Genomic DNA, 12,235 nt, shown 5'->3' on the forward strand with positions numbered 1-12,235 from the left:
AGAGGCAAATACCCGCTAGAGAGGGCATACAGAGAAAAATATCTAGGGGTGACCAAGTTTGGAGAAATATTGCAGTCTGAAGCTGCCAGTGACTGAGGAGAATTTTAGGATGTGGTAAATATGGCATTGAGGGATGTAGGTACACGTGGGCTCAGGCTGAGTAGAAAGTTTGCATAGTAAGGATGGGGCTAATGATCTAGGGGTGAAAGGGTGAGTTATCTTGACTCCTATTGAGAATAGTTCAGATGTGGTTAAATGGAGGAAGAGGAAAAAAATTTAATTGTAATTGGAAAAGAATGCCATGGTGATTCGAACATTCCAGATTTTTCTTTTTCTAAAAATTCTGATGATTTAATCTTACCACATGCTTTCTTTTCCCCAGAAAGGAACTCTTGACATAATGGGACCATCTTGGGCCTCCAGTCAGGAAACTGAATGAAATAACAAGCATAAAATTTATTATTTTTGGAGGACTTTCTGTGTATCCCACACTGTGAAAGCATTTTCTAGTCATTATCTTAAAACATTTAATTGTGATAAAACACATATAACAAAATTTACCATCTTAACCACTTTTAAGTATACAGTTTAGTGGCATTAGATAATTCACAGTCATGCAACCATCACCACCAGCCATCTCCAGAACTCTGTTTTTTCCAGATCTTTATCTTACAGACATCATGCTTCTTGTCATCAAAGTTTTGAAAGCAGAAATATAATTTTTACCACTGTAGTATAAAAACGTGGAGTTAGTGCATAAGGCTTCTGGAACAACATTTAGTTAGCAGTGCCTTACAGTATGGGCAAAACAAGGCTGTACTATTTTCTAAGCCTCTTTGTGGATGCTTTTAAAATTACTAGTTCTATAGCTAACCTCAAATAATGGCCTAGTGCCGTGAATGGTATTTTTCTTGTTTCACAGATGAGGACACTGAGGTTCAAGGAAGTTAAGAAAATACCCAATAACATAGTAAGTGATGAAGTTGGGATCTGAAACCAGGAGTTGAATTCAAGTTTTCCTGAATCCAGAGAGCTTTTCTTTTTCTCGACACAAGCCTATCAAGTACCCGCTAGGTTAAAATAATCTTTCAAATACTTATAAAATTATAAACACAATATTTATTGTTCTTGATCACTTTCCCTTTTCATTTCTTCATAGCATTTATAAAATTTTATATTTATGTCTATGGGTCAAATATACACATATACACACATATCTACATATACCCACCTCCCAACACACACAATTGATCATTATTTGTGCTTTGGAGCAGACCAAAGGAAAATTCTGACTTCACCTGACCGTGTTATTTCTGAGTCACTTCAATTCAGAGATGCAGTGGCCTGCTGTTTGGACGTGAGTACCACGTTAACTCTTGAGTTTTCACATTTAGATATGTATCCGGCATCTGTTTGTCTGCCTTGACTGCACATGGACCTGCCCATGTCAGTGCAGCCAACATCAGAGAAAGTAGAAGAATCCCAAGGTAGAAATAGAGATTTGTCATGTCTTATTTTTATAATACCTTTTTTGTCTGATAAGACTATTACAGTAATTGCCAAATTAATAGTTCCTACCTTCTATGGACTAAAATGGGTACTGACTCCTATTCTTTGAAGCTCCCCTTCTCCCAGCACTTGTCACTCAAAGAGTTTTGAAGGTGTTCTTACACATCAAATCAGCTATGTATATTTTCAAAATGGGTGCTCTTAAGTTTGAATGCAGATAAAAAAATCTTTGGAGCTACGGTTCCAGAAGATTTGTCTGGAAATGAGGACTTTTCTGAATTCTAGACTTAATTACTTTCTTTTTTCCCTAGATAAGAGAAATATGAAGGGAATATCTCAAGGCATCTAATAAGTGAGTGAGTAGAAGAGTACATAATCATTGCTCATATAATTTTATGGTGCATGTGGAGAATACAAATATATTCACCTGAAGATTTATTAGGCTTGGATCCCCTCATTTGAACATTCTGTATTAGGAATACATAAATCTAGAAGAGAGAGAAAAATACTTTATTCAGTTATAAAATGGGAATAAAACAAACTATTGTGATAATTTAGAAATAGAGTACCTATACGTTAGAAATGTAGGAATAGAGGTCACCTAAGAAAATAACACTGATTATATATTGTTATTTCAATTTTAGTTCAAATTGAAGCCCCTTCCTCTCTTTTTTTAATGGAGAACATTACATTAACAACACCTCTTTCCTGAATGATGCAAGTCAATTCCTTCCTGAATTTGTTCTCTGGGCAACACATGAGTTATTAATGAACCATATTAATCTTTTTGGCCATAAAATCAGACACAAGTTTAAAGTTACCATCTTTGCTCCTGAAACCTGAAACAAACAAACAAAATCAAAACAAAACGTGTACCAAAATATGGGATTTTTTGTTGGGTTACATTTTTAGGTTACCAGGAAGACTAGTTACTAATGAGGCTATTAAGAAGATGTTTTTAATTTTATAAATATTTACTTATGTTAGAAAAATAATTATAATTACATTTCTGCCTTTGTTTTAAAGGTTCCTACACAAGTGGCTCTCAGATGTTACGAGGCATTAAAATCTCCTGGAGTTGGGGACCCTGCTTAAAATGTGGATTTCCAGGCTCCGTTCCCAGAAATTTTGACTCAGTAAGTCTAAGGGGTAGAGCCCAGGAAACTACATTTTAACAAACTTTTAACTGAAGTAAAGTAAAAGTGCCCATATCACTGGTGTGTAGCTCAATGAATTTTCACAAACTGAAAACCACACGTATAACCGGCACCCAGTTCCAGAAACAGAATCTTCCCATCACCCAGAGCCTTCTTGTGTTCCTTCCTCTTACTCTCCCGTCACAAGGATAACATTATGTTCACTCTTGACTCCAGATATTAGTTTTGTCTGTTTCTGTATTTCATGAAAACAGATGATTGTACAATTTATACTCTTTTTTGTTCTGTCTTCTCTCATTCAGCATTATATTTATGAGATTCATCCATGTTTTTGTGTGTAATCGTAGATTATTCATTCTCACTGCCGTGTGGTATTCCATTGTGTGACCATACCCCAATTTATGCATTCATGCTGTTTTTGTTGGGCATTTGGGTAGTTTCCAATTTGGGCCATTGAATCGGTCCTGCTGTAAACATTGCTATTTGAACAACCAGTGAAAGGAGAGCCCTATAATCAAGGTTCATAAAAGAGAGTCTCAGGACCTATAAGAATAGTGTCTCAAAGCTAGAAGGGAAAATAATAATGTGAGGCTTATTTTTTTAAAAAGAGCTAAGAGCAAATAACAAGGCTTTTAGTGTTCTAATGCTATGTCTTAAACAAGAATAGAGGAAAAAACAGATAAAGTAAGCAGAATTACTCAACTCTTTATTTTTCTTACGTCTTTTCAATAAGGGAAACTCTGGTAGGTCAACAATGGATGGAGTGCCCATGGTTAACACAGAGCTGAATCCTAATATAGGCCTTATAGATGGTCAGTTAGCAAGTTCGAATGCTGGCAAATACATTCTGGGATACCGAAGAACTTGCATTTGTGATTCTTACAGCCTGAGCAGAGTCTAGACCCCCAGGCCTGACAGCAGCTCAATGTCCACTAGTTATGGGTAAGAGCCCTGGATTCAGAGTCTGATAAATCTCCGTTTAACACCTTTGCTGTTACCTCACAGTTTCCATGGGTGAGGAGTGTGGGCATGGCTTCACTTGAGCTGGGTCCCCAGATCAGGGTCTCATAAGGCTGCAATCCAGGTGCCAGCTGGGGCTGGGCTCTCATCTGTCACTTGGGGGTCCTCTTCCAAGCTCTCATAGTTGTTGGCAGGTTCATTTCCTGGCAGCTGTAGAACTCATGACTGCTTGCTTCTTTAAGGCCAGGAGGGGAGCTTCTCTGTTCTTGGGGAAGGCCTAAATCTCTTTGAAAGGGCTCGCCTGATTAGGTCAGACCCACCCCAAATAATCTCCTTTTGATGAACAGACTCTGATGAACTCAAAGTAATTCTGATTTGAGATTTTAATTATATCTGCAAAATCTCTTCATCTAGAATGTAATCACAGAAGTGACATCCATCATATTCACTGGTGCTCCCACAATCAAGGGAAGGGGATTATACCGGGTGTGGACACCAGGGGGAGGGAATCGCAGGAGCCAATTTAGAATTCTTTCTACTACACTTGCATAATTACTTTTGTTGTGCTCTGGAGATCACAAAGTACTATTTTATCTGATTGCAGATATTTGTTGCAAATTTAGTGCCGAATCATGTGCTTCCAAAATTAACAGAACAGAGTATTGGATGGGTAAGACACCAGATGAAATTGTTTTATTTTTGTATTGTTTTACATCAGCATTTTTGCCTTTCATAAATTATTTACATTATCTGCTTATATGTTAATCAGACACTGTTGGCATTTTTATAGTAAATGCGAAATGAGGATAAAAATGAATAGGCCTAATTTGTTCATAGCTCCAAGATATGGCCACGCTGCTTACACATGGACAAAATGGGCCTAACAGAGTGACCTACATATTCACACCTGTATGAATCTGCTAGGGCTTCCATATCATAATGCCACAGACTGGGTGGCTTAAATGACAGAAGTTTATTTTTTCACAGTTCTAGAGGCTAGAAGTCTAAGGTCAAGTTGCTGGCAGGGTTGGTTCCTGGTAAAGCCTCTCTTCCTGACTAGTGGATGGATACCTCCTTGCTGTGATCTCACACGACCTTTCTTCTCTGTGTGCATAGAGACAAAGAGAGAGCTCTGGTGTTTCTTCCTTCCCTTAAAAGGACACCAGTCCTATCTGTTTAGGACCCACCCTTAAGACCTCATTTAACCTTAATTACCTCCTTCAAGGTCCTATCTCCAAATACAGTCATGTGGGGGATTAGCGCTTCAACACAGGAATTTGGGGAGAAACAATTCAGTCCACAACAATACTCAAAATATCTGTGGACAAGAAACAACCTGTGGAGATTCCTGCTTACGATTACCAGTGTTTTAAAAATTACTAATCACCATTCATAGATCCTTGCATGTATTCCAAGAAATCTCTCCATCTATTTCCTAACTTTGCTGAAAAAATAGTGTCTTGAACTGGCAGTCTGTTTGTTACCAGGGTAACAGGGATACATGTGCTGCCCCGAGCAGTGCAGCAGAGCTATCTCTGTCAATGGTTCTGACAGTTACTGCAAATTGTGCCCAAACCAACCAGCTGTATTATTTTTCCTAGTAATGAGACAAGAAAGGTCCCCATAGGTCCTCATAAAGGGAATATAACAGAACCGTGGTCACATAGCCAAGGGTATATCTCCCTCTAATGGATGCTTGGCCCTCTCTTAGGAAAGGTACAAACCACACAGAGTGTAGATACCTCTCACACAGGGGTTGGGTATGAATGTCAGGATCTGTGGTAGAGACTGCTGCTTATAACCTAATGTATGTTTTCTGAGCCCCTATTTTAGAAAGGGGTGGGAATGTGCTCTGTGAGGAAGCTACATTTTCTATGCTCCCTGCAGCTACAAGTGATCAGTGCATCCAGATTATTGCCTGGGACTCGCGGAAAGGCTCCTGCAGAGGGAGCACATGGCTAGCATGTGCCCTTGTCTGTCCCTAACCCCCTTTCCTCGTGTTTTCTTCCTGGATTATTGATGTGATGCCTGGAAATATAGTAGCCATTTGGGTGACTGGAACGTCAGGAACCATCTTGGATAAGAGTTAACCTCCAGAAGAGAAGCCATATATTAACGAAGATAAATCTAAAATATGGAACAAGGCCTGGGTCCATAATGACACCATGGAACTTCTACACCAAACCTGGACTGTTGAACCCTTTCATGTGAGGGAGAAATAATCTCTGTTACTAGCTGTATAAAGTCAATTCCTAACTGATACAAAGTGTAGAAAGAAAATCTCAAAACGCAAAAATTACCTTAGAAAATCCTTTAAATCTGCCGTAAAAAATACATAAGTCCTGAATGGGTTATAGGCGAGGGGAGATGCTGACCCTTTAATTCTTGGGTCAAGTCAAGAAACTAGTTTGGATTAGCTTCTATCCTTGCATTGTTTCAAATTAGTATTTGCCCTTCAGAAATTAGCTACATTCTCAGATTGCCGGGGCTAAAACTTCCAAAACTATGTTCAATAATAGTGGTGAGAGTGGACAACCTTGTCTTCTTCCTGATCTTAGAGGAAATGGTTTCAGTTTTTCACCACTGAGGACGATGTTGGTTGTGGGTTTGTCATATATGGCCTCTATTATGTTGAGGTAGGTTCCCTCTATGCCTACTTTCTAGAGAGTTTTTATCATAAATGGGTGTTGAATTTTTTCAAAAGCTTTTTCTGTCTATTGAAATGATCATGCGGTTTTTATCCTTCTATTTGCTAATATGGTGTATCACATTGGTTGATTTGCATATATACTGAAGAATCCTTGCATTCCTGGGATAAACCCCACTTGATCATTGTGTATGATCCTTTTAATGTGCTGTTGGATGCTGTTTGCTAGTATTTTGTTGAGGATTTTTGCATCTATGATCATCAGTGATATTGGCCTGTAATTTTCTTTTTTGTGACATCCTTGTCTGGTTTTGGTATCAGGCTGATGGTGGCCTCGTAGAATGAGTTTGGCAGTGTTCCTGCCTCTGCTATATTTTGGAAGAGTTTGAGAAGGATAGGTGTTAGCTCTTCTCTAAATGTTTGATAGAATTCACCTGTGAAGCCATCTGACCCTGGACTGTTTTTTGTTGGAAGATTTTGAAAAGGGATTCAAACTGGAAAGGAAGAAGTAAAACTGTCACTGTTTGCAGATGACATGATACTATACATAGAAAATCCTAAAGATGCCACCAGGAAACTACTAGAGCTAATCAATGAATTTGGTAAAGTAGCAGGATACAAAATTAATGCACAGAAATCTCTTTTTTCTTTTTTAACATCTTTATTGGAGTATAATTGCTTTACAATGTTGTGTTAGTTTCTGCTCTACAACAAAGTGAATCAGCAATAGGTATACATATCCCCATATCCCCTCCCTCTTGTGTCTCCCTCCCACCCTTCCTATCCCACCCCTCCACGTGGTCACAAAGCACCGAGCTGATCTCCCTGTGCTTTGAGGCTGCTTCCCACTAGCTATCTATTTTACATTTGGTAGTGTATATATGTCTGTGCCACTCTCTCACTTCGTCCCAGCTTACCCTTCCCCCTCCCTGTGTCCACAAGTCCATTCTCTACATCTGCGTCTTTATTCCTGTCCTGCCCCTAGGTTCTTCAGAACCATTCTTTTTTTGTTTTTTTAGATTCCATACATATGTGTTAGCATATGGTATTTGTTTTTCTCTTTCTGACTTACTTCACTCTGTATGACAGATTCTAGGTCCATTCACCTCACTACAAATAACCCAATTTCGTTTCTTATTATGGCTGAGTAATATTCCATAGTATATATGTGCCACATCTTCTTTATCCATTCATCTGTCGATGGACACTTAGGTTGCTTCTATATCCTGGCTATTGTAAATCGAGCTGCAATGAACATTATGGTACATGACTCATTTTGAATTACGGTTTTTCTCAGGGTATATGCCCAGTAGTGGGATTGCTGGGTCATATGGTAGTTCTACTTTTAGTTTTTTAGGGAACCTCCATACTGTTCTCCATAGTGGCTGTATCAATTTACATTCCCACCAACAGTGCAAAAGGGTTCCCTTTTCTCCACACCCTCTCCAGCATTTATTGTTTGTAGATTTTTTGAGGATGGCCATTGTGACTGGTGTGAGGTGATACCTCACTGTAGTTTTTTTTTTTTTAAAGAAATTCACGTTCTTTATTTATTTATTTATTTATGACTGTGTTGAGTCTTCGTTTCTGTGCGAGGGCTTTCTCTAGTTGCGGCAAGTGGGGACCACTCTTCATCGCGGTGCGCGGGCCTCTCACCATCGCGGCCTCTCTTGTTGCGGAGCACAGGCTCCAGACGCGCAGGCTCAGTAATTGTGGCTCACGGGCCCAGTTGCTCCGTGGCATGTGGGATCTTCCCAGAACAGGGCTCGAACTCGTGTCCCCTGCATTGGCAGGCAGATTCTCAACCACTGCGCCACCAGGGAAGCCCCTCATTGTAGTTTTGATTTGCATTTCTTAATGATTACTGATGTTGAGCATCCATTCATGTGTTTGTTGGCAATCTGTATATCTTCTTTGGAGAAATGTCAATTTAGTTCTTCTGCCCATTTTTGGTTGGGTTGTTTGTTTTTTTGATATTGAGCTGCGTGAGCTGCTTGTAAGTTTTCGAGATTAATCCTTTGTCAGTTGCTTCATTTGCAAATATTTTCTTCCATTCTGAGGGTTGTCTTTTCATGTTGTTTATGGTATCCTTTGCTGTGTAAAAGCTTTTAAGTTTCATTGGGTCCCATTTGTTTATTTTTGTTTTTATTTCCATTTCTCTAGGAGGTGGGTCATAAAGGATCATGCTGTGATTTATGTCATAGAGTGTTCTGCCTATGTTTTCCTCTAAGAGTTTTATAGTGCCTGGCTTTACATTTAGGTCTTTAATCCATTTTGAGTTTATTTTTGTGTATGGTGTTAGGGAGTGTTCTAATTTCATTCTTTTACATGTAGCTGTCCACTTTTCCCAGCACCACTAATGGAAGAGGCTGTCTTTTCTCCATTGTATATTCTTGCCTCCTTTGTCAAAGATAAGGTGACCATATGTGCATGGGTTTATCGCTGGGCTTTCTATCCTGTTGTATTGATCTATATTTCTGTTTTTGTGCCAGTACCATACTGTCGTAATTACTGTAGCTTTGTAGTATAGTCTGAAGTCAGTGAGCCTGATTCCTCCAGCTCCGTTTTTCTTTCCAAGATCGCTTTGGCTATTCGGGGTCTTCTGTGTTTCCTACAAATTGTGAAATTTTTTGTTCTAGTTCTGTGAAAAGTGCCATTGGTAGTTTGATAGGGATTGCATTGAATCTGTAGATTGTTTTGGGTAGTATAGTCATTTTCACAGTGTTGATTTTTCCAGTCCAAGAACACGGTATATCTCTCCATCTGTTTGTATCATCTTTAATTTATTTCATCAGTGTCTTATAATTTTCTTAATCCAGGTCTTTTTTCCCCTTAGGTAGGTTTATTCCTAGGTATTATATTCTTTTTGTGGCAATGGTAAATGGGAGTGTTTCCTTAATTTCTCTTTCAGATTTTTCATCATTAGTGTATAGGAATGCAAGAGATTTCTGTGCATTAATGTTATATCCTGCTACTTTACCAAACTCAGTGATTAGCTCTAGTAGGTTTCTGGTAACATCTTTAGGATTCTCTATGTATACTATCATGTCATCTTCAAACAGTGACAATTTTGGTCCTTCTTTTCCATTTTGCATTCCTTTCATTTCTTTTTCTTCTCTGATTGCTGTGGTTAAAACTTCCAAAACTATGTTGAATGATAGCAGTAAGAGTGCGCAACCTTGTCTTGCTCCTGGTGTTAGAGGAAATGGTTTCAGTTTTTCACCATTGAGAACGATGTTGGCTGTGGGTCGGTCATATATGGCCTTTATTATGTTGAGGTAGGTTCCCTCTATGCCTACTTTCTGGAGAGTTTTTTATCATAAATGGGTGTTGAATTTTGTCAAAAGGTTTTTCTGCACCTATTGAGATGATCATATGGTTTTTATCCTTCAATTTGTTAATATGGTGTATCACATTGGTTGATTTGCATATACTGAAGAATCCTTGCATTTGTGGGATTAACCCCACTGATCATGGTGTATGATCCTTTTAATGTGCTGCTGGTTTCTGTTTGCTAGTATTTTGTTGATGATATTTGCATCTATGTTCATCAGAGATATTGGCCTGTAGTTTTATTTTTTTGTGACATCTTTGTCTGGTTTTGGTATCAGGGTGATGGTGGCCTCATAGAATAAGTTTGGGAGTGTTCCTCCCTCTGCTATATTTTGGAAGAGTTTGAAGAGGATATGTATTAGCTCTTCTCTAAATGTTTGATAGAATTCACCTGTGAAGCCATCTGGTGTTGGGCTTTTGTTTGTTGAAAGATTTTAAATCACAGGTTCAATTTCAGTGCTTGTGATTGGTCTGTTCATATTTTCTATTTCTTCCTGGTTCAGTCTCGGAAGGTTTTGCTTTTCTAAGAATTTGTCCATTTATTTTAGGTTGTCCATTTTATTGGCATAGAGTTGCTTGTAGTAATCTCTCATGACCCTTTGTATTTCTGCAGTGTCAGTTGTTACTTCTCCTTTTTCATTTCTAATTCTGTTGATTTGATACTTCTCTCTTTTTTTCTTCATGAGTCTGGCTAAGGGTTTATCGATTTTGTTTATCTTCTCAAAAAACCAGCTTTTAGTTTTATTGATCTTTGCTATAGTTTACTTCATTTCTTTTTCATTTCTTTCTGAACTGATCTTTATGATTTCTTTCCTTTGCTAACTTTGGGGTTTTTTTGTTCTTCTTTCTCTAATTGCTTTAAGTATAAGGTTAGGTTGTTTATTTGAGATGGTTCTTGTTTCTTGAGGTAGGATTGTATTGCTATAAACTTCCTTCTTAGAACTGCTTTTGCTGCATCCCATAGGTTTTGGGTCGTTGTGTTTTCATTGTCATTTGTTTCTAGGTATTTTTTGATTTACTCTTTGATTTCTTCAGTGATCTCTTGGTTATTTAGTAGTGTATTGTTTAACCTCCATGTGGTTGTATTTTTTACGGATTTTTTCCTGTAATTGATATCTAGTCTCATAGCATTGTGGTCAGAAAAGATACTTGATACGTTTTCAATTTTCTTAAATTTACCAAGCATTGATTTGTGGCCCATGATATGATCTATCCTGTAGAATGTTCCATGAACACTTGAGAAGAAAGTGTAATGTGCTGTTTTGGGATGGAATGTCCTGTAAATATCAATTAGGTCCATCTTCTTTAATGCATAATTCAAAGCTTGTGTTTCCTTATTTATTTTCATTTTGGATGATCTGTCCACTGGTGTAAGTGAGGTGTTAAAGTCCCCTTCTATGATTTTGTTACTGTTGATATCCCCTTTTATGGCTGTTAGCATTTGCGTTAGGTACTGAGGTGCTCCTATGTTGGGTGCATAAATATTTACAATTGTTCTATCTTCTTCTTGGATTGATCCCTTGATCATTATGTAGTGTCCTTCTTTGTCTCTTGTAATAGTCTTTATTTTAAAGTCTATTTTGTCTGATATGGGAATTGCTACTCCAGCTTTCTTTTGATTTCCATTTGCATGGAATATCTTTTTCCATCCCCTCACTTTCAGTCTGTATGTGTCCCTAGGTCTGAAGTGGGTCTCTTGTAGACAACATATATATGGGTCTTGTTTTTGTATCCATTCAGCAAGCCTGTGTCTTTTGGTTGGAGCATTTAATCCATTCACGTTTAAGGTAATTATCGATATGTATGTTCCTATGACCATTTTCTTAAATGTTTGGGTTTGTTTTTTGTAGGTCCGTTTCTTCTCTTGTGTTTCCCACTTAGAGAAGTTCCTTTAGCATTTGTTATAGAGCTGGTTTGGTGGTGCTGAATTTTCTTAGCTTTTGCTTGTCTGTAAAGCTTTTGATTTCTCCATCGAATCTGAATGAGATCCTTGCCGGGTAGAGTAATCTTGGTTGTAGGTTCTTCCCTTTCATCACTTTAAGTATATCATGCCACTCCCTTCTGGCTTGTAGAGTTTCTGCTGAGAGATCAGCTGTTAACCTTATGGGAGTTCCCTTGTATGTTATTTGTCATTTTTCCCTTGCTGCTTTCGATATTTTTTCTTTGTCTTTATTTTTTGACAATTTGATTACTATGTGTCTCGGCATGTTTCTCCTTGGGTTTATCCTGTATAGGACTTGCTGCGCTTCCTGGACTTGGGTGGCTATTTCCTTTCCCATGTTAGGGAAGTTTTCGACTATAATCTCTTCAAATATTTTCTCTGTTCCTTTCTCTCTCTCTTCTCCTTCTGGGACCCCACTAATGCGAATGTTGTTGCATTTAATGTTGTCCCACAGGTCTCTTAGGCTGTCTTCATTTCTTTTCATTCTTTTTTCTTTATTCTGTTCCACAGCAGTGAATTCCACCATTCTGTCTTCCAGGTCACTTATCCGTTCTTCTGCCTCAGTTATTCCTGCAAATTCCTGCTATTGATTCCTTCTAGCGTAGTTTTCATTTCAGTTATTGTATTGTTCATCTCTGTTTGCTTGTTCTTTAATTCTTCTAGGTCCTTGTTAAACATTTCTTGCAT

The 12,235-nt window shown here is 38.2% G+C and overlaps 1 protein-coding gene across 1 annotated transcript in view; it reads right to left on the minus strand.

The window, feature by feature from the left end:
- LOC309660819 (all-trans-retinol dehydrogenase [NAD(+)] ADH7-like) overlaps window positions 1-1,939 on the minus strand; it is a 49,963-nt gene extending 48,024 nt beyond the window's left edge. The window contains 1 exon segment of the mRNA XM_082461940.1: window positions 362-1,939. Coding sequence (XP_082318066.1) covers window positions 362-399 — 38 coding nt within the window. The 5' untranslated portion in view covers window positions 400-1,939.
- Window positions 1,940-12,235: the final 10,296 nt, after the last annotated feature.

The sequence above is a fragment of the Balaenoptera physalus genome (assembly GCF_965194825.1).
Source record: "Balaenoptera physalus genome assembly, chromosome: 5".
Taxonomy (NCBI): domain Eukaryota; kingdom Metazoa; phylum Chordata; class Mammalia; order Artiodactyla; family Balaenopteridae; genus Balaenoptera; species Balaenoptera physalus.